This window comes from Melanotaenia boesemani, chromosome 1 (genome assembly GCF_017639745.1).
Source record: "Melanotaenia boesemani isolate fMelBoe1 chromosome 1, fMelBoe1.pri, whole genome shotgun sequence".
Taxonomy (NCBI): domain Eukaryota; kingdom Metazoa; phylum Chordata; class Actinopteri; order Atheriniformes; family Melanotaeniidae; genus Melanotaenia; species Melanotaenia boesemani.
The window spans coordinates 19,687,094-19,710,894 of NC_055682.1; the positions used below are offsets into that span (position 1 = coordinate 19,687,094).

The window sequence follows — 23,801 nt, forward strand, 5'->3', positions numbered from 1 at the left end:
TCGCTGCCTGCATAATTTCCACTAATTGCGGTGAGGAAACACCGAGGACAGGAATGTGACTGCAGGGTGCATGATATTTGTCTCAGGACAGGGCTGCAGAGTGGGCTGAGAATGTGTGTGTGTGTTTGTGGTGGTGGGGGGTGTTGAGGCAGTGTCAAACAGCCTGTAGAAGGGCCCCTAGCGCCAGACATTAGTAGTGGCCTGGCTGATTACTCCCACTATCGGATCCACATCACAGCGCAGTGTTGTCGAGGCTGGAAACACGGTGAGGCGTATGGACAGGCGGCCGTAGCTCCCGGATCCTTCCTCACTGCCATCCGTGAGCCAAACGGACTAAACTGTCGAGTCTTTTCGGCACATAACTGGGATCCCTCTCTGCGTTCCGGCGTCTCCACCGCAGGGCCTCTTGTTCAGCTTTACAAGGGAAAGTGGGTGTTTGCTGCTCTCACGGGTGTTTAGGCAGCGGCGGCGTGAAGTGTCCTCGATGGCTGGCTGGAAGGACGGCTCGGTGCAGGAGAAGTATCGGCTGGTTGTGGTCGGAGGCGGAGGTGTCGGAAAATCAGCCCTGACTATCCAGTTTATTCAGGTCAGTAGCGTCAGAGCATTCCTTGACATTTTTTAAAGCCTTGCTTTGATTTCTCTGTTTCTCCGAAAACAAGGCGAAAAGAGAAGGGAGGCCAGACACGGGAACCCCGCAAACGGATACCGGGTTGTGTTCTTCTCGCTACTTTGCCGAGGCCTACAACTAGTTGTTGAAAGATTTTAAGACGAAATACAGGAATATATAACGGCTGTCACTTTAACGCGACGATTTTCGAGAGGACCATTTCCACTTTGCAGTTTATATAGCCGCTAGTCAAAAGAGAAAGGAAAGTGGGTCTCCCGAGTTGTCCTATTTTATTAACTTGGTCTGTAAAGTAAAGAACCGGATTTTGAGTCCATGCTAAGTAGTTACAACTCCGAGTGTGTAATAGCCATATTACTTAGAGAGGAAAGGTGTACAAGCCGTAGAAGAGAGAGAAAAGTTGCACAAAGACCACACGAGCCAGACGTCTTATAGAGTAGAATAACTTTAGATAGGGAAAAGCCACCAAATAACCCAAAATTTTTCCAATTAAGGCTAACTGTCAGCACGCTCGGCTGCGGTCTGGCATCCTTTTCCTTTTGGTAAGCCAGCTCTGGTTCGGTAGTGGTTGCCAGATATTGGGAGTTTGAATGTGGGCCAGTTTGGGCTGTGATATGGACTGACAATGGAGCATGTGTGTTGAACTGAATTGGAGGCAAGTCTGCTTCAGTTTCCCCAGATTTGGACCACTGTCCTTGGACCGATACCCTAGTTGGGCAGTTATTTTCTTTTTCCCCTGCTAGAACTGGGCCATTATGGGGTCCAAACCATTTTGGCAACTAGACTGAGAAAATCCCTTTTGGTTGAGTGACTGTAAAATACGCAACAGCAGCAGCAGCACAAAGTGTCCATTGAAAGATGATTAACTTTTGTGTTCGGATACAGACTTGAACCAGCTTCCAGTTAACCTCATTTCAAGCACTTACAGTAACCAGACTAAAAAGCACAATAATATAAATGTTATTGAAGATAAAACTTTACTGCCACCACCAAAAGACAATAAATTCATTAGTCTTCTAGCAGCTAACTTGAAAACTCATCGGTGTCACATATAAAAGGCATGTAAACTGTTTACCTCCCTCTATCCCTGGTTGCATTCCAGCACACTGCAGACAGCCTGGCTTGCTTTGACCTTCCTGGCTTTCATAATAGTTACTAAGGAGTAGGCTTCTTTCCGAAAAGCCCAGACACACGCTCTGCATGAAAGAAATGACAGACTTTGCCCTTTGCCTTGGTTGGTTCCACCTCCCAGTGTGTCAGTGCATCACTGACGGTGTTTCTGGCTTCTAGGAGACCAGACTGCAGGCAGCTGCAGGTCTCCACACTGTCAGACAATACTGGGCTGGCACACGTTTAAGAGTGGGGGTGCAAAGCTTGTGAGTGTGTGTAAGTTTGGGTAGGGGGGGTCTCTAATGAGGGTTCAAAAAGCCCATTAACTCTATACCTAAAGTAAGAAGGGATCAGATAGCTGTGGCACAGTTTTTTGCCATAGCCTATTGACCTGAAGTAGAGGGCCATTTAAAGCCGGATACACACAAGACCTCACACTTGATTTAACCTGCCAACTTGGTAACAACAGCAGTATAACACTGGAATGATAATTTGTAAAATGACTTGTGTAAAACGACCCCATGCTGGTGCTTAGTATTTGCCAAGATCATCTCAGAAATGTTTAGGCTGGTATGTGGAAGGTTATACTTGCATGCAGACAGAGATTTAGCATGGAAGCTTTAGCAGGAGTCTTTTGCTAAAATATTTGACAAACATAACTCTGTCTTGAATTGTTTAATTCTGCTGCGTGAGTAAATTCTTTTCAGTGGGGCCTTGTTTCTTTGAAAACATTTTGCCCTTGTTGTAGATTGAAACATAAACACACACGCACACAAAAAACTGTGTAGTCTATTCCTTTTTTTCAGTTCATAGTTGGGATTTGTGCTTTTTATTTGGCCTTAAGTGAATTTCCTCTCACAGTCGGCTGGCATATTGGGGGACGTGAAAATAAGAAAGATTCAGATGTCAGTAGGAAGAAAAGCGACATGGTGTTGAGAAGTTTCTAGAAGTCACCTGCCAGAGGAAAAGACCTGACAGCTGGTTGTGAAGTCGAGGTTTTCCTCAGAACTGTGCTGAGTGTTGGATGGTTGTGAAGTTGGGGGGTGTGTGGGGTCAGTCAGCTTGGGTGGGTTAATGGTCATGGACCATTTGGAATTTGGCCCTTTGGCAAAGGAAGTCCCTCTACTGCTGCTCTTAGGACCTCCTAGTTTTGCATGGAAAAACATGACTTGCTTCCTGAATCACTGGAAGTTTTGTGTGTGTGTGTGTGTGTGTCTGTGTGTGTGTGTGTGTGTGTGTGTGTGTGGTAATTTTAACAGTGTAGGCTGTTGGACTCAGTTTTACATGTTTTGCCAAAACATAATTTAAGTGTACATGATGAAATGTCATGAAGAGCTGTTGGAGTGTTACCGTTACTGCTCATGCAATAAAAAAGTAAACTTAACCATTCAAACCTGTACCAATACCATTACTTCTCTAAAAATAACAGCACTATTACAGGTACCAAAAATGATTGTATCATTTAGCAACCACTTGTATAAAAACAGCAGGATAAAATGAACATAAATTTCATGCTGCCCAAATCCTCTGCAACAATTTTATAAAATTGTAAATACTTACTGCTGCATTTTTGATTGGTATCTGGAAACATAAATACCATCGAGTTACCGACAAATCCAAACATCACACTGTTGCTTTGGGCACAGTTTGGTCATTCAGTGTGTGTATATATATCTTAGGGCTGTCAAATGATTAAAATTTTTAATCAAATTAATCACAGCTTACAAATTAATCATGATTAATCACCATTCACGACTATGCCTGAAATTTGCCCGTTTTTACTGTATTGTATCAACAGAATGAGCCAATGCTCATGATATTTACTGTTAACTGACTTTGGGTAAACATCAGATGTCCAGTGGTCAGTAAATGCAGCATGTACTTCTATATGTTGTTCTAAATCATCTCTACCATGTTCTAGAGCATAACTCAGAATATATATATTATCATTGCTCCAACCGTCTCAATGGTGATCATTTCTGTAATAAAACCACCAGATGTGACGACTGTTAAGTTAAACAGCCAACATTGATGAAGAAACTCTGATAAAACTGATTACCTGGCTAAAAACATGTTTTCCCTTTTATCATTGAAGTGTAAGTGTTTGTGCAGCAGTGATAAAAGTCCTAAAGCAACATCACCCAAAATAAACACCTGTTGATAAAATGTACCATTGGCTCTTTGTTTTACAAGTTTTTCTTCACTTTTTTTTTACATTAGATGATCACTTTTGTCTAATAATCAGTTCAATATTTCATAAAATTTAGATCTAAAAAAAATGTCACATTTGTGGCCCCCTTTTTCTGGTCAGTGCTCCTGCCTGGCCCCCCCATCAGAACTTTTCTAGACCCGCCCCTGCATAGTTGAAGTATAAACCGTGTCTACTCCCAGCCAACTACTGTGTTCTAGAAGGTCCTGCCGAAAAACGTTTCTTTGGTGTAAATATGTGCAGATGTGAACCATGAACTGCTAGTTTCCTCCTTCTCAGCTGAACGATAAATAAACACAACAAGAGAAAAGCCGATCAGCTGATCACCGACAGCCGGTGTCATGATTCACAGAACAACGTGCGAGGAGAGGGAAGAAGCAGCTGCTGCACAGAGACAACCAGAGAGCCGCTAGAGCAGAAACGTTGGTGCAGGATAAGTAAAAAAAAGTGTGTTAAAAACCCTCATTCTCCACGGAGGCGACCTCCATGGCTTGCATATACATATACACGTATGTGTATGTATATATTGGTATTATGTGTGTGTCTGTCTGTCTATCTATATCTATATATATATTTATATATATATACACACACACACATGTAGACCAGATAGATAAAATATTGTACTCTTTCCTGCTGTGTGGTACAGACACCTGTGGTCCTGTTAAAAGCAGCAAATTAGCCTGATTATCAGAGTTGTGATTACCAGAAACACACAGCCTTTAGGTGGCAGTTTAAGGGCTGGGATATACTTGCTGTGAATGCAAGTGAACACATAAATGTTATATCGTTTGAAGTAAGTCTGTGTATAGACTTTCTGTAAACAATGGAAGCATGACAGCCAAAATGCTCAATATTGGAGGTCAAGCTAGTGGCAGTACACAGCACTTGGACTTTGAAATAGTGAACAGGTCAATCTACCTGTCACATTGTATTTCCAGGGCATCAACCCCCAAAACACTTTAAATTTCTTGCTTACTGTTAAGTCACAAATGTTTATCACTGTGCAACGGGAAGGAAAAATCATACAGATGTCGGTAGTTGCAAACAAGGTTCAAGAGACGATCTTCAAAACTATCTGCCATTGTGTTTTACCTCTGATTTGTCATGTTCATGTTTGTCATGTTCAAGTCAAAATTGCAACTTGCGCATACGATACATTACCTCACATCAAAGCGAGCGGCCTACATGCCAAATGAATGCTAAGAACGCATGTTAGCCATGATACGCCAGCCCTAAGGCAATCCCCTTTTCTTGTTGTTGTGACACGCCTATGTTCTTGGAGGAGGAAGAATACTGGTATGTTGTAGCTCAGAGAGCACTGATGATGAAGCTGCTGCTATCTGTAATGGAAAAGGCTTTAATTGGCTTGCTTTAGCAAGTGTGCATACTTTTAAAAGACTTTAAAAATGCTATGTCACTATTATACTTGTTAATAATAAGTAATATACTTGTTAAAAACAAGTGTAATAATAGTATAAAACTTACTGTCAAAGTGTGTCCAGTGTGTTGGATGGAGTGACATCTAGTGGCAATATTGTGGCATGCAACCAACTGAATACCCTCCATTTTCAAGCCTGTAGGAGTGGGGTAGTTGTTGGTGAAAATCTATGTAGAGGCAGTGGTGGGTTTGTCAATTAGGACCATCTGGTGTAGGCTGGTAGCAGTAGTATGAGTGTTGATAGAAGACCTAAGCTAACTCCAGGAGGTTGCAGACCAGGATAATAAACACAGACAGCAAAAGCTTTATGCAAGTACCTTATAATTGTTATTATTATTAATGAAAGTGCAAAATATTTACAGTGTATTTGGTCATGACCATTGGCAGATGATGCAACAATGTAAAAACAATGCTTGGAAAAACAAAAAACAATAAATGCAAATGCAACTTGATCCCAAATCCCTGTCCAGAGTTCAGCAGCATCCCCCCCTTTCCAGGGGGTGAATAAATGGAGAATGAGAGTATCTGGTTGGGAAAAAAAGAGTCTATAAGTCCAATTTGACATACGCAACTAAGTTGTGAGATGGGGTTGAATGAGTGCAGTGGGGGAATGGGCTATGCTGTTTAGCTCCTACCACACTGGTAAAATCGAGGATTGTTGAATGAATTTGTCTTTCTGGGCTTCAGCTCACTATCGAGGACGTGGTAGTTCATCAGGGTTTAAAAAAAAAAAATGGCCTGTGTGAATACAGGACCAGTAAATTAACATTCAATTGTGTACACAAAACACATAAAAAATAGGAACTCAACAAATATTTACAACTGTCACACTGCACCATTGACGCTATAAATATTATCTTTCATCACAGTATCATAGTCAAGGTAGTTGTCCTCTTTGGACTCATAAACCAACGGACAACAAAACATAGGGCTACTCGATTATGGTTAAAAATGATAATCATGATTATTTTGATTGAAATTGAGACACTTCGTTTTCACGTTGAAATCTGTCATATTCTGCTCTATGGTGCGGCTTGACCACAGGTCCGTAGCGGTGGCGAAACATTGGACTGTAGCAATGTCCTTCACAACACCCTCACCACACTCATCATACAGGGCAGGGAGAGACACTCGACTAAAATGGTGAGGAGATGGCAAGTGATACCGTTTGTCCAAAGTGTTGGCAAGTTTCTTAAATCCCAGGTTGTTAACTGAGCACTGGTCTTTGGAGAGAAAAAAAAGTTATGTTTGTTTATAACAGTGTTTCCCAATCCAGGTCCTCAGGACCCCCTGCCCTGCATGTTTTAGATGTAACCCTACTTTAACACCTGAATTAATATATGGCTTGTTAACAGGCTGCAAAGAACTTGATGAGGAAGTTCATTAATTTGAATCAGGTGTGTTGGAGTAGGAACTCTAAGACATGCAGGGCAGGGGGTCTTGAGGACCTGGATTTGGAAACACTTGTTTATAATGTTTATTTTCTCTCTGTGTCTCTGGGAGCTGGTGGATTATTTAGTCCCGACTCACAAAAATTGTACATTTTTTTTCTTTTCTTGTGTTGTGTCGTAAGCCCTTGTGTGCATGTCTACGTGAACGAGCGCAACATTTAACGTGCACAAATGTTGCCTGTTGGTTGGATGGTGGAGGGCAGCGATTTTCGCCTCATCGCACAAGTTCCATAGAAAATGAATGAATGCAGAAGGAGCAACGTCGTCTCCCATGTGTACAGCCCATAACTTGAGATGTGTTTGCAACTCGAGTTGAATAAAAGCAAAGCGGTTGCGGCTGTGGGAGGAGACTGCAGCAGAGAGCTGCAATGCCAGTCGCGCTTAATTTACAACTGAAAACAGCACAAGAATAAACTGAGAAGGAGCAAAAAATCAGATCATTTAATTTTTATGATAGTTGAAAACCCAGATCGTAATTGAGATTAAAATTTGATTATTACCCACATTAGAAATGCATTAGTTAGCGGCTAATGTCGGCTGAATGATAGGCCACGGCTAACGGTTAGCAGTTAGCATAAAAAACACTCACCAATTCAAGGTGATCTAAAAGCACATCCTGCTCGCCTTGAGCAATGACTATGGCTCAAAATTCATCTATAAACAAGGTTAAACAAAGTTTAAGGAGCACCCTATGAAGTTTTATTTTTTCTCTAAATTCTGTTTTCCACATCACAGAAATCATAAGGCCCGGTTTCTGTTTACTTTAGTGTTCAAGTCTAGTGAGATTTTCACAAGAAGCAGTCTAGTATGAGAAGCAGGAGGGGCAGTGAGCTTTCCAGCATGTTGCACTATAATGCACTCTGTTACTTCCTCTCTTTAGTCCATCGGATGATCTATTTGCTTTCACACTGTCAGCACACCGTACCAGGGTTCACTAGTGAAGCGAGACCCCAGTTTTCAAGGGGACCAGTGTTCAGTTCTTTTGTCCTCTCCAGAGTTTAAATCTGCATTCACACAACTCCAAACAAACTATACTATCTGTAGAAGTGGGCCAAGGTGCCCTTAAATGGTCAATAAAAAAACTATATTTTTATTTTCATTATCTTGTGCACATACTACAGTGTACTTATAAGTTTAGTTTTGAACTCTTGCAGGCAGGTCACCTAAAATGTTGCACATTGCAACTTTAAAACATTAATTGCAACTATATTTTGTATGCGAGTTAAATCATCAGCTAAAATGTCATGATCATGTCCGCCCTAGCCCCTACAGAACTGTCCTCAAACAGTATCTGCTCAAACAATAACTTTTTAACAAGAAATATGTCATGTTGCGTACTTTTGCTTGTTGCTTGTAAGATAGTTAAATAACCTTTTATGTTCTGTCATCAAATGGGTCAGTGGTTAGTAAATAGGCCTTTAAAAACAGGCTATTTAAAGTATTTTTATGATCGGCTCCTTCTATCTTTTAAAATTTGATATATGAGAGCTGCTCCCATATTAGAAGAATTTGTCTGTGATGCAGCTCTGAGGGTTCTAAACAGACTAAGGCACAAAAAGTGGACTACGAAAGCAGGGATTTTTGGATAAAAGGAGGATAAAAGATAATGTTGTCAGCAATAGCAGAGTGGCAGGTCCCTGGAGCTGCTGGCCTCCCTAATGCCAAGCAGTTGTTTCAAGTTGAAATAGCATCAGGATGACATAACATTGAGTCATCTGACAAAACTGATGAACACAGTGTGTTGTTTTATGTGACGTCAGTGAGTGAGAAAGTGAGGGAAAACATGACTCACACTGGCCATGTGAGGACTGCATGTAGAGTGGTGTGCAAGTCTGTGTGTTTTTGTTTTTGGTCTTTTTTTTTTTTTTTTACCAGAAATGTAGACAGATAGATAGATGGATGGATGGATAGATTAAATACTTTATCTTACATGCAATCCATTTTCAGTGCAATTTGTAAACATTTCCTGATACCAATGGATTGGTCAGATGTTTGTGATTGTTCATGAATAAATTATATATATACAAACTACTCAGTGTAACAAAATAAGCTGCTGACAAATGACAGCATGATAATGAGGTGATGGGGCGATCCCATAGCTGGCTGAGAAGCAGAATGTTTTTTATGCTCACACACGTTTTGCTATTAGTGTGGTGTCAGCCCCTGGCGACGGAGATTCATGCACAAGAGCAAAATATCCTTGCTGATCAAGTCCAGACAGATTAGCGGATTTCATTTTTTTTTTTTTTTCTTTTGGGAAACCTCAGCTGGATTCACAGCTAAAGCACATTTGTGATCTCTCTCATATACACCTACTTCACACATTTCTCACATATTTTCCTGGTTTTGAGGTAAGCTTGGGCCAGCACTACCAAAAGTTGCAGTTGAATAGAATAAACATTCATCCATGGGCATCTATCCATGGGCATGTGAAGACAGGCAGTGGTGGTGTTTCCTGTGTATTTCTCAGCATTAGACAGGTTGTTGCACCAAGTGTTTTCAGCTTTTTCTTTTTTTATTCCGTATATAACCTGACTAGTGGGGTTTTGTTTCCTTTAATGTCAGATTGAGGAATATGACAGTAATATTTTACACTGTGTGTGTGTGAGAGTAGGTGATTGTTTGTTTAGCCCTGCTGGAGGGTCACCTGTTGATTTCTCATAGCAGAAGCCAAATGTAGATAAGCCTTTTGGCTGTTTTCATAACAAGATTTCTAACACTTAATGGAAAACGGGTGCATGCAACTATGTTAACAGTAAATATTATATAGGAAGCAGTAAAATGTGGGCCTTTTTCAATTGTAAGGGGTAACTATTTGCAGTTTCACAATCTTTTTCCCTTGTAAATATGTCTTCTCCATGCCTTTTTTTTTAACAGCAAACACTGTAAATATCAACACAATAAAGCAAAATACTCTTTCTTTTATAATGGCTTAAAAGTGGGCCGTTGTCAGGCCCACTTTTAGTGCTCTTAGAGGCTAGGCAGTTCAGTTATCATGCCCACTCATGCGTAAATCCCATCGCCAGTCAGCAAGCGTCCATCAGGTCCTCTGCGTCTGGCCACATGCTGCCTAAATATATTTGTTGCCACTAGTCAGCGTGGCAACCCTGCATGGCCCTGGATCAATCTCCGTTCAGAAAAATGGCAAAAAAAATTAGTAGAACAACAACAAATGAGCTTGATTGGAGGAGAGTCTCTGTAAGACAAATGCTGCAACGTCTATAAACTGGGGATGCACCAATTAGGTTACACAGAACTGAGTAGAGAATGGAGAAGAATGGAGATTTTTCACTTTGATCAGTTGTAGCCAGTGACTGGCCAGTTTTTTTTTTAGGTTTTTTTTTTATTCATTTCATTTTTTTTTTTAAAATTAAAGTAGCACTATGTAACTTTGTGACCTTACAACTCTGTGCTTCTGACTCATTTATATGCCACGCTGATGTTTATTATGTACATTCCTGTAGCCATGGTTGCCAACGACATTTTTAAATTAATTTTGATGTTGTGTTGATCTGTTTTAGTGCAGGGGACACACCAGCTTTGATCTGGTTATTTTCATTCATAAACAATCACAAACACCTGACCAATCCATTGGTATCAAGAAATGTCTACAAAGTGCACTGAAAATGGATTGCATGTAAGATAAAGTATGTAATTCTACAAGAACGTGGACCAGGAGGTGTTGAACTCCATATCAAAAATGTTTCTCGTACGCGCCACAACGATTATCTTGTGAACACAAGCTACTTTCTCATGTGTACAAGAAACCAGTATTTAATTAATTTTCTTCAGCGTCCCCTTATGGGCTTTGTATCTCTCTGTTCTGGGTCTACATTTATCAACAACCAAGGTAACTTTTTTAAACCTCCTTCCTCTGATTTTACTACCTGGTGCATTTTCAGAGAGGGCCCTTTAGCCTGGTGCAATTGTGGAGATGATTATATTATATTATATTATATTATATTATATTATATTATATTATATTATATTATATTATATTACAGTATAACAGATTAATGCTAAATCATGATTCAAAAATGATTTTGTACGCATTTCATTATAACAGAAAATCGGAATTGCCCAAAATCAGACCTTGCTATTCATATGTGCCTTATTATGTTAGTCATAAAGGCACTAGTTCAGGACCACAAAATTATAAAAAAATCTTTCTCCCCGTTTTTTCTTCTTATTTGAACCTTATGCACAAACCTCATGTTAGACATCGATACCAAATTTTATATGAACTTATGTCTAAAAGGATGGTGTAGCCCTCCTCCTTATGTGTGCATATTTCTGTTTGTTACTATGCTAATGTACTCAGTTATGTGCACCTGCTCTTGTCTGACTCCAGTGAAAGCTAGCTAGATCTAACCAAAGCCTTGCATATTTTTAAAGTGTACATTTTACTGTGAGAAGGCAGATGTCAATTCAAGGAGCCCTGTGGTTTGGTTACATAGCAGAAGATCTGTGTACATATAATTGTTTCTCTTGTTATTCGGCGCTGTGGTCAGGCTATTGAAGAGTTCGACCCATGGTAGTTTATAGCAATTATAGTCTCTTTCTTTAATCTGTAATAAAGATTGTCAGAAGTTCTACCAGTGTTCCTTTGACAGCTGCACGATGTTCAGTCACTTTGGTTGCTATAAACACAGCAACACCAAGCTATCACGATTTGTATTATTTCTTTTTCCTCATATCACATGGATGAACAAAGCCCTGTTGCAGAGTTGATTTCCTCAAATATGACATAATGCTTCTCAGCACATGTTCAGGAATGTTCCTACAATAGGGAGTTCAGGATCTGTAAAGACACTCCCGCCCATCTTGAAAAGCTCGAGGGACCTAACAGGTCATCCCTTTTGCTCAAAGCTGATGTAAAATAGCTCTGCAGGAAGGAAGAGTACTCCTTATTGGTATAAGGTAATCTTATGGGTTGGGTGATTTGACCAAAAATGTCATGTGATGATCACAATTCCTTCCACATTTTTCTTGTGATCACAAGGTTATTTGTTCATATATTCACTGTGAGTTTTACTGACTAAATGTTTACAGAGAGCCAGTGCAACAGAGAAGCCTTACTTCTTTTTCCTTAAAGCAAAACAAAACTTAAATGTAGAAAATGCTTGTGTATGCTGTCTGTCATTGATAAATTTCTAACCTGGGTTTTCCTCTGTTTTTTTTTAAGCTCATGCTGAAGGCGTGGATTCTGAATCATTTTATTGTTAAATAAAGACCCATTGTTGCCTAAAATAACTAAAATGAGTAGATCCAAGAATAATTTTACACAAATCGTTAATTGTGCTACATGGCTCCTTAACTGATGACCTAATTTGAAACAAATCCATGGCTCACACACTTTTTCCACTCGTATGGCTGAACAATGGGCAGTACGTACCCTTTTTTGTAAGTGTGCTTCCTCATTCAACATGGTTCTTCTGTATATTGGTAATCAAATTTTTTGTTAAACTACTTCTCCGTTCTGTTTTGTCCAAATAACTCCATCACTTGCATTGTAGTTTTTCTAAATTTGCATTATATCAGATAATTGTTTACACAGTAATTTCCTGGTTCAGTGAAAGATGAACTGATTAAGGAATGAACATATGGTTTCCTCTGCCAGTCAAGAGAAATGCCAGCAATGATGAGAATTTGCCATCCACGCACACACTGACTCATTTGTAGCTTTGAATGCAACAATAATGACGTGAATTGATTCAAGGTCTGTTAAACAAGCATTCGTACTGACTATATCTAAAGGGTATACAGTGTGGTGCGATAGGAAAACTGCTGTGAAGTATGCGGTGCTGATGATCAGGCAGTTTCCTGTCGTCTTTCCAGAAGCATCTTTTCTACTCAGTGAGGTAGAGTTTTTAAGCTGCAGGTGATGGTGTGATATTCCCCAGCAGTGGAGTTTCAGCTTAGGTTTTCCTACAGTTGCCTGTGATTATCCATTACAATGGATTCTTCCTCGCAGTGGGGACTGAGTAACAATATTAGTAGCAAATACCAGTGAGTAAGAAACTGATTAAATGTTTGGAATAGGAGCTTTATTCAGTGCAAAAGTAAATAATTTATGATGCCTAATCTTTATAAATGTTCTAGGAAACTTAGGTTCGGCTTCACTGATCAGGTGATGAATGACTGATTTCTACTATAACAGCCAGAATAATAATAGACTGACACATGTTGATAATACACAGATTTGAAACATTTTTTAGACATCTTTAGTGCAGGAGGAGGACGAAAGAGATGAATAAATGAAGCAATATTTGTTTTAGGAAAACAGCACAACTAAGTTCTTAAAGTTGGAGGCGTGACTAATAATTTAAATAGACCATGTTTAACCTGATCACGATGCACCAAATCTTTTACGACTTTATAAATAACCTTATAACAGCTTTAAACTAGTTTTCCATTACTAAATTAAAAAAAAAAGATAAACCTGAACCCACTTATTGTTTAGTATTTTCAGTAATTAGATTTCTATATTAAAATATATAATATAGAAAAGCCACATCTTTTCAATAAATCCCATGTAATTGCTGCTCTGCGGTTTTTTTTCCCACTAAGTTCTTTACCTGGGCTTCAGTGTGGCTGCAGACTGCAGATATAGCTGTTTGTGTAAAGGGAAGTTTGTCAAGGGAGCTTAGACTCAAATGTCCTCAGCAGCTGGTGAAACTTGAGGTCCTCTGCAGACACCTTAGACTATGCATCCTCAGTTATGAAAGTTAACCCAGATTTGGAGATTCTCTCCCGCTCTCTTTTTCTTTCTCTTTCTCTTTCTCTCTGAGTTCAAGGACAAAGTCAACAGAGCTTCATTAATTCTTGCTTCATGAGTGTTCCTTCGTTGTTCTCTGTTATTCCCTGATCTTACATGTGCAGTCTGTTAAAACTGCTTTTGTGGGTCCTCATTTTTAATGTGTTACTAAGGCCATGGGTTTTATCTGAAATTTCTTTATTTCCAGGAGGTAAATAAAACCCGAAATGTGCCAGGACATCCACTTTTTAGCACACTGTGCATTTTTAATCACTGCTGACTCTGCTTTCCTGTCGTGTCACCGAGCGTATTACATTAACGCTATTGTAACTTTGGTGCCTCGTAAAGTAACTTCCTCTTCTTCTTTTAAATTTTGTGGAAGTTAAATGTTAATTATGAATTGTAACTTGGCCAGATAACCAGCAGCTAACAATAGCAAACTATGACTTTATGTGAGCTGCAAACGCTTCATCATGTCCTTCATTGCACTGATGCAGCATTTTTCACAGTATCACAGTGCAGCTTAGAATTGAGAATTTTACTTAAACTCACTGTACGATAGATGCTGTGTTGTTCATTTTGTATTTATTTGTAGGAGGACATCTTTTGGAGCTGATGTTCAGTTGTGATGCTACAGTTTTTAAACTAAGTGATATGATGTTTTTCTTTATGGCCTGCTTCAGCAGTCTGCCTGTAAGGATTGTTTTCCAACCTGTAGTACACAGTCCGTAGTCAGCTCACAACACAAGTCGGCTCGGATATCATAATGGAACCTTTTCTGAGCTGTCACTTCTGGTTAATGGTGAGTACCAGTTGAAACATTTTGGAAAAAAAGTTCACACACAACTCGTTTCAAGTGTTGTTTGTTAAAGTCTTTAGGGCTGCAAAATATATTGCAGTCTGCTCTAACGTTAAAGCTGCATGTGCATGCCACCCTGTGCTGTAGGTGGACACATTCACAACAGCAACAGCCACTCACCTCATCTGTGGTAGAGTTGGGAGTGATTGAGAGTAATTGTAAAATCAGCTGATTTAGGCAGCCATGGGCTTGTTTGACCTTTGACATATAATGCTGCTTGATGCGAGATGCTTTGTGTTGTGGCTAAGTTTTTACTTCTGAAAAGCATTTCCTTCACATACATTTATGTTTACATGAACAACACGAGGACCACTGACGACCTGCAGGCAGACTCATTACAAGTTTGTATTGACAACAAAAACCACGCGTCAAGTTTGTCCTCTGAATGTTTTTCGGTTTATTTTCTTCAGTTTTAGTTTGACTGATGCCTTTTTTCTTCCATGTTTGCAGTTGTGTTAGAAACTGTAATCTATTTATACATAATAGTTTTTTTCCTACATTTATTGTGCATCTTATTTCTCCTTAACAATTAATTTTTCTTTCAAAACTAAATATTCTTTGTGTCAAACAGCAAACATATAGATATACCTAAAATGTGTGACAGTGCCTCTTTATGGGTACAGTAAAAGACCCTTGCTATTGCTCCTTGTTTTCTGGTCACTGCACCTCACACAGTTAGACAAACAGAGAGGACAGTGGGTTCCTGTGTGTTGTCTTTGGCCATTGTTCCGTCTTCACACATACGGCTGTTTCAGAATAACTAGTCACAGTATCAGGTCTCACATCTCAGTCATACAACAACAACTCTGGTTATGGGAAAGTCACATGCTGGCTGCTTAATTTAGCACCCGACTCCCACCATCTTCACAGGTGTGAACATTTCAAATATACTACATTGTTCTTAAAGTAGTAATTTGCCACATGTAGGGGAGGCACTCTGAATACAGTTGAACTGATAGATAATTTTGAAAGAGTTCTTGTTTCTATGCCTGCTTGCTGCTGATACAGAGCCCTGGGCTGCCTGCCAGGCAGCTGGTGGACATTTGGCACGTCTCGTGCAGCCAGCGTCCAGAAGCCTGTGGGGCACCTGCTGTCCATCAGGAGGGGAGGTGAGTCTTGGAATGAGACAACCCCTTCTCAACAGGTGACAGTGCAGCCATACTACTGTCCACATTTGAGCTTGATAACGGTCAACAACAAGCAAGCTTCCTGTTCTTTCCCCCACTGTGAAGAAACCAGATCACTGTCGGAGGATCCATTCAGTGAGCAGCAGGTACATGTGTAGATACACTCAGGGATTTTCTTTTTTTTTTTGGTTGAGTCAGTGACACAGCTGTCGTGTGACTGTTGCAATGATCCAACAGCAACTGCATGCGGCTCCGTCCACAGCAACAGTTGCTGTTGGTCGACCAAAAGTAGAACTGCACATTGGCGCACGCCAGTGCACACTGAGTCAACAGCTGCCTAAAAACTGTGTTTGGTATGTCTAACCAAAACATATTCCAGGCCAGGCGTCTGTAGATGGAAGACAACGTGCTTTGTTAACAAGCAAGAGAACTGCTTTTGGATTATTTTGAACTTTTTATTTAAAAATTCTCTCCTTGGATATTACCAATACTGTTACTGTGAGACAATGTGTTGATTATGACATATTGGTGATGGTGACCAGACAGGCCTGGAAGGAGTGAGGATGGTGTCCATTAGGACTTGTTCAGGAGGAATTGCCTGCTGTAGTAATAAAATTTGCTCCCTGTGTTGTGGGACTGCTGGTTTTAAAAGCACACAACTGTAATGCTGCTGTGCCTGACATGATGCCAGTGAGTGGCCCCATTTCCTTTGACATATCACGCCATGCTAAGAATTATGGTCTGCAGCAGAGAACATAAGTGCAGGAACACACACTCGGTGGTTGTAGAGGGAGAAGATTAATTCATCTCTGTACCTGCAGAACCATTAAATCTTTCAAGAGGTGTATCAATGGAATATGTTGATCATGTTATGAGTGACAGGAGAAAAATATTTGCTGTGGTTTTAAATATCAAGTTAAGGTTGTTTTTTTATATTTTGTATGTTGTGATAAATGATTTATCTCTTAATTGGCAAACAACTCTGTTTTCAGTGACTTTTCTTTCTTATCAGGGCTGATCGGCATCCCATTATGTGGTCAGTCATAAGGTTTTCCTGAAAACAAGAGACTGTGAGCCACACTTGTCTGAATGACTTTGTATAGTTTTTTTTTCCTCTTTAAAGTCACACAGTAGTTTCTCTGTCTACACATCCACCGCAGTAGTTGGTGTCCTCTCAGTAAATCGTCATCACAGTGCTGCTTTGTCAGTGACAGCATGTGCAGTGCAACGTCTGCACCAAGACAAGCAGAGGAAGAAGAACTGAATAAAGCCCTGACTGAACGAAAAACACAAGCTAACACAGTGCGGTCTGATACATCTAGGCTTTATTTAAGTGTCAGCGTAGTGTTGAGTTTTTTTGGTCCACTGTTTGCCCCATTTTGTACTTTGCTGATGCCTAAACTCACATTTTACCATACATTATCCTCTTTATTCTCATATAATAACATTGATTCTGCTTGATTTGCTGATTTTTAAAGCAGCACCACGTGGGACTAGGGTTTCCACAAAAAAGTAATTGATATTTCACCACAGTGAAATGCAGTCAGGGGGATTTCTTTTCCAAATAAGCATATATTTTCTACATCTTCCAGGAAGACAACAAAGGGAAGTTAAGGAAACTGCATCCATAGCTCAACAGTGTTGAGGCTCTGTGCAGGGAATAGGATCATTGATGATGTCACATGATCAGCTAGAAGGCTTTTTGTTATTTTCTGTTTGATCAGTTTGTGAGATTGTGAGAGAAGTATTTACTCAAATCTCCACTTAACAAAATGTGCTTATGAAATGGAGACAGAAAAAAAAAATAGAAGTGTGACTGGTTCAGAGCAAACGGGCAGCTTTGAGCCCAGTGATCTAGTGGAAAAAGGGGCTTTTAAATGGCACCCCTTTGATTATGCGCCTTTGAGCGGGTTCAAAAGTGTCCAGAGTCCAGCACACATTGATATTTAGCCATGTGATTGAAGTCTTAATGCCACAGAGGTTTAGAGGAGGGCAGGGGGTGACTGTGCCAAGAGTTGGTCTACTTGGCGGGACATTTATCCAATGCTTTATTCTCTGCATGAGTGCAATCCCCAACGCTACAGCTCTGAGCGCTAACCACAGCTTGTGTATTTCACTTGTTTCATCATGATGCAATATTATAACCATATCGGCACTGAAGATTGAAAGGATTCATGTATATAAAGCCAAATTTTCAGGGAAATTACTAAGTTAAGTTAGTATCAATGTTTATATCTGAAGACTCCAACAAAAAAATGTTAACATTCTGTCTCTTTTGCCCTGTAAATACAAATATTTTCCAACATACAATAAGGATATTTGGTTATTCTTATTCTATGTGCTATGTTCATCATTTTGGCCTCTGTGGAGCTGAATGGGAAATTTTAGAAGATGATTATCTGTCACAGACAACTGCAGTTAATGGGTTAATTGTCCCTTTTCATGTTTAGGCTACAATAAAACCAAAAGCGTAGTAATCTACTAATTATCTTAACCCTGATCAAGAATAACAGCCACAGCAGAGGACAATGTTATTGAAAGTAAGTAAGCTCTAACTCTTTGTTAGTCAGCTCTACGAAATGGTGCAAAACGATGTGGGAACATTACATATTACATTTTTTTTTGTTGTAATTGTTGAAAATTTTGGGATGTTTTCTCTTTACATGTTCTGTTATTAAAGCATTGTAGATACAGATAATTGTTAAGAACTAAATAATTCATCCATCCATCCATCCATCCATCCATGCATTCATCCATCCATTCCTCCATGCATGAATGGACACGTTCATCCTGGATGGATAGTGCAAAAATTGTATTTTAAGTCGATAGGTGGATGTGAAGAAATATTTTTCCACAATTCATATGGTCAGCTCTACCACATGTAAAGAAAAAGTAAATAATGAGCCATTTCCATGCAGCTGGATGCAATTTAATAAAAAAAAAAAAAATTAACTACCAGAATTTACAGAAATATTAAAGCCGCGCTACTGAACTTCGTCAGAATATCGAGGTCCCTCTAACAACGGCTAATGCAGTTTAAAAAAAGAAACGTGAATAAGATAAAAGTGTGTGAGAAATGATCCCCTTCTTTTTTGCCACCCTTGCCTTTATGGATGTGGTCTGTCAGTTGTACATAAATTTAAAGATAACAAGCTTGTTCTCTATTGATGTGCAAGACGAGATGAAATAATTATTTTTTACAGCCCTGACCTTATGGCGTTACCCATTATGCCCCTTGATCACATAAAAAATTATACAATATCTCAACTTTAAACTGGCAGGATCTCAATTCCCAGTAAGTTAATTGATTCTGGATAGATGTGAGTTTGTTTGGTCTACTGGCATTTTAAGGACAAGGCAATGATTAAAGGAAAAGACTATTGATCTGCTGTGCATTAGGAAGGAACGAGCTTGAGGGAGTGACGTGCGTGGGTTCATTTAATTTGGCATGAAGTTTAAAGCTTGATTCTGATTGTAAACCATCAGTGCAAGTCTTCGTATCGTGGATGTATCATTCAGCTTCACAGCAACTTTTTGTGATTATTTTTTTATTTTTTTGTGCATTTCTCAGCAGCAATGTGTTTTGTCTTAAATATTTTCCAACTATAGTAAAATGCTCCCCAGTGGCCCTTCAAGGCACTGGACGCATTGTGTGCTTTCTTTCTCTCCATGTGTATTAGGTATTCAATAAGTGACCTTTCTGGTTTGTATGAGCTCATGGGAAAAGTGGGTGTTTCCACAGGAAGTTAATGCCTTTCCCTCCCCCTCTTTTTCTCTTGCTCTCCCTCTCCATAGAGCCTACCGTCTTCCTCCCCCTCAGACCTCTCATTCTGCCTTATTTTTCCCCCAATTTCTCACTTCGAGTACTTCTAGGTACTCGCCGACACAATTGCTCCTTGCTCAGACTTCTGCATTGCTTTTGTGAAACTTTGTGAGGGACGGGGAGTGTAAAGATGCAGAGGAACCGGTCCTCCCTTCCATCTGTTTAACATTAAACCCTGATGGTGGTTGTTTGATTACAGACAGCTGCTCATGGTCCAGCCCCAGAGGTGCAACAAAAGTTGGACTTGCACAGATTCAAGGAACAGGAAGTGATACACAGATGCACCCAAATTTATTTTTTCTTAGATCACAATACTTTGCTGTCAAAAAATGTATCTCATCTTGCACTTTAATGTATTTAAAAAAAATGTATAATTCATTATGTGAACTTGCTGCGATGTGCTATCAGAAATAGATCTGTCACGTCTGTCTCCGCCTAGCTTACGGTGCGACTTGGCAGGCTCCAGTATGTCTGGCTAGCAGTTTGTGTCCTTAATTGAAATTGCTGCGTTTGGCTCTGGCCCACTGAACTTGTCTTACATATGGCACATTTCACCTGTCAACTGGAGGGCAACCTTCCACCCACTACTGCCCAGTGTGGCTTCCAATCTTGTCCAGCTCCTTGCTGCTGTTAACTCAGTATGTAGCACTTTGTAATATTGTCCAGTCAGCAGAACCAACAACAAGGGCCCATTTAGTGACATGAGCTGAATCAATTTCCTCAACAGAATTTGCCCTCTGCCAGTTCGCCATTGCATCTAAGATTTCTTTTGCTTAAAAGGACGTTTAAAAGGATATTAAATAAAAATTCTTTTGACTATTTTGCAACTTTTTGGGCTAAGTGTGTGATCTTCAAGAAAAACACACACTGAGCAAAATACAAGAAACCAAGCTCTACTTTTTCTCATGATGTATCCATCCAAAGTATTTTAGCATCTTGCTGTCATTGACAACTCTGAGAGATCAGTGAGATATGCATCCTCAGACAAAACTAGTAACAACAAAAACAAAAAACCCATTATGTGTGTCTGTGTGTGTGTGTGTGTGTGTGTGTGTGGGGGGGGGGGTTAAGGGTTTGGAGAGTTTTTTTATAAATCTGCAGAGACTGACAGAATTTTCCCCTGAATAACACGTTTTTAATGTTATTCAATCTACATTTCCCCTTAATTAAAGAATAACTACGGGTGATGATTTTCATGTCAAGGTCTGTGGATTTTCTTTGGGTATTGGGCCGTACGCAGAAGGTAATTAACTCCCAACTGTGTTGAGGACTGTTTTTATTAGCTCAGCAGTCTTTCCCATTATGACAGGGCAGCAGGCAGCAGTCTATTTACCTTACAGCTTTCAAAGATCTCATTTTTATCCTGGTTGCTGTTGAACGTGGGATTTCTGTGTGGTTTGTAGATGATAATGGTGTTTGTTCACAGTTGTAGAGGCAGCTTTACCCAAGTATATAGGATAACTGACAGAGATGGAAAAGGGTCTATATTTAGTGTTAGTGAAGCTGTTTTTGTGGTGAGGAAGTGGGTGCATAGTGCAAGCATGATGTTGATTACACGCCTACACATATCACTCATTCTTGCTTTCCTTGAAGCTGGTAAGCAGAAGTTTTAAGGATTCATTACATTGTGACTCGTTTTGAATCAGGTGCTTTGACATTCGATTTTTATGCTATCACCGAATCTGCCCAAAAGAAAAATGCACCCACACACTGATTTGATGCTTTTTTCTGACTTATGCAACTACAAGACTCATTCAGTTTAGTTTATCTTTAAATGCATTAGTTAATTATTTTTCATGCATTATACTGAACATTTATAAGGCTACATGATTATGGCAGAAATTAAAATAATAATTATTTTAATTATTATTAAATGATTATTAAGATTTTTTTTTATTTTAGAACCTAAATAGTTGTGTGTGTATGATTGACAAATAAAAACTATAAATTTTAACTTTACACACAGCAAGAAATGAATGACAATAAATGTATTAAAATACATAAATAAAAACAGAAATAATAAAGTAAGAAATTAACTAATTTTTTAGTTTGTTTTGTTTATTTTTGGGGACTCTGAAAAGGTTAGTTGATCACCTGAAATTTAGCAATGATTTTTTTTTAAATTTACAATAAATAAATAAAAAAAAAACTAGATCAATAAAGTGACGTAGAAAACAAATTACTAGATCAGACAACATATGCAAACATGAGGATGTCTAAGACCAACCAGTGTGTTGTGTGAGAGTGTGCAACTTTGTTGTAGCAGGTAGGATAATATTATAAAAATAGTATTAGTAAGTAACAATCAGCTGAAGTTCTGACTATTCTATTGACTCACTTGATTCCAGTCTGTTAAATGTGAAGATTTGTTGCTTTTTGTTGTTTTATTTGCATTACACAATAAACTCTATTGAGGTCAAAGTGACATAATATTTTACTTTAAAAAACTGTGATTTGTATTTTTCATTACTTCCTGAAATTTTATAAACTACACATTTAATAGAGTAATCAAGCAAAATAATTACAGAGACATCGAGTATAAAAAATGATCATTGAGGGGAATCTTTTTTGGGGGTCAGTCTGGATTTGTCTCGCGATCATTTAGATAGGAAACGGTTCAAAACGTGAAAAAGCTGGAACCCAGTTAAAACCGATTCTGTGTGTTTCAGGTCAAACAGCACTCTAATGTCTTCCTGGTGTTAGCTTGGGATGTGTAGCTCAAACACCAGGGTGTATAGGGGGAAGACTGATTGACAGGTCTAGACTTTGGTAGGTGGGCGGAGTAGGGGAATATGTCATCTGTGACATCACCACCACTCGAGGGCTCGGCTGGACCAGCTGCCTGCCTGCAGAGGTGGAGTTTCCTTCCTGCAGAGCTGACCGGGGCCGAGTGAGACCCGACCCGCCTTACCACCAACATCTGAAGTGTAAGGCAGCTTGACTCTACTTGCTGTTCCCTCATTGTTTTCTGGAGTTCTTTTGTTCGTACTATAATTCATAAAATAAATATAAATCAGTTAAATATAAATTACATCAATTTCAGTAGCAATTTCAAAATATTTCTTTAAATTATTATTGATGATGAAATAAATCACTGCTAAAACAATATGTACTGACACGTAAACAAGTAATTCCTCAGCCCTTTTGTGGTATGTGCTACAGTCAAACTCAAACATGGCCTAACTGAATCTATAAACAGCTCAACAAAGAACATGTTTTTAAAAAGAAATATCGGACTAAGCAATGTTTCTTCATTTTTAGGGCTTTGGTATCTGACATTTTCCAGCTTTGACCCACAACTACAGCTGTTTAGTTTGGTTTAGGGAGTACATGTAGTCATGACCCAATAAAAGAATTTGTAGCTCAAATTTCTGGACGTGACTCCTGCTGGCTTATATCATGCAGTTACTGGTAGCCCTCCTGAGTCATGTTGCACTCCCCTCACCAAGCCCATCGCCGCCCAGCTGATAGCCAGCCAGGCTGGACTACAGCCCTGTTAGTGCTGGCACTGCAGAACAGCCTCATCTATCACGGGGAAGGGACAATGAGCTTGGCCAAAGCAGGGCCCAGCAGCTACGCTAACCCATGCACATGCAGGGTGGGGAGGAATAGCCAGACGAGTGCGGTGCTCAATGCGGATGACCAGCTTTGACAGAGTAGGAATGAGAAGCTGAAAGAAAAGGCCGAGGTCACGTGCTGAAGCTACAGTGGTGGTGGGGGGTGATGGGAGAGACAAGAAGATATTTTCCCCCTCCTCTCTTTCTGTCTCTTTCTCGTCGGCTGGCAGTGCATCGAAGCACGCTCAAGGATCCACCGTAATGCTGATGAATTATTGAACGATGGTGAGTGGATGTGACACATGCAGGCATGCTAACATGCTGCAGAGACAACAGGAGAGTGTGATGGAGTGATTCCTTTTATCTCCTGCAATAAAGAGCTGCAGGTGGGAAAACAGAATAACAGTTGCATAAAAGTTGAAGACGACAAATTAGAAATATAAACATCTTTATACCTGAAGCTGTTCTGCGTTGAATTTATCCAAGCTGATCAACAGAAAGCTAAAATATCTAAAATTTTTGCTGAGTTTTCCACTCAAACATATGTAATTTGATCATTTTCTTCAGTAAATAAATAAGAAACAAACATTTTATTTACTAATTTGTCTAAATGTGAAAATGTTTTTGTCTATTTATTCAAAGTTTATAAACTTTGAAGCTCCAATGTATTTGAGAGTTGATGAAATTTGATAATCAACACAAACATAAAGACGATTATGTAAAGGTAATAGGGCTGCAATATTTAGTCAGATATCAGGCGTTTGTATTTGATTGTTTCGTTTTACTTTTTTCTCAGCCTTTCTATAAGGAAAAATGTTTTCTTGGCTTTCTCTATAGTTTGT

General features: G+C 39.4%; 1 protein-coding gene across 1 annotated transcript in view; it reads left to right on the forward strand.

Annotated features, from left to right (window-relative positions):
• Window positions 1-162: 162 nt before the first annotated feature.
• The window catches only part of rras2 (RAS related 2), a 31,356-nt gene continuing 7,717 nt past the window's right edge, over window positions 163-23,801 (forward strand). The window contains exon 1 of the mRNA XM_041980575.1: window positions 163-586. Within this exon, the coding sequence (XP_041836509.1) occupies window positions 485-586 (102 nt within the window). The 5' untranslated portion in view covers window positions 163-484. The remainder of the gene's footprint in view (window positions 587-23,801) is intronic.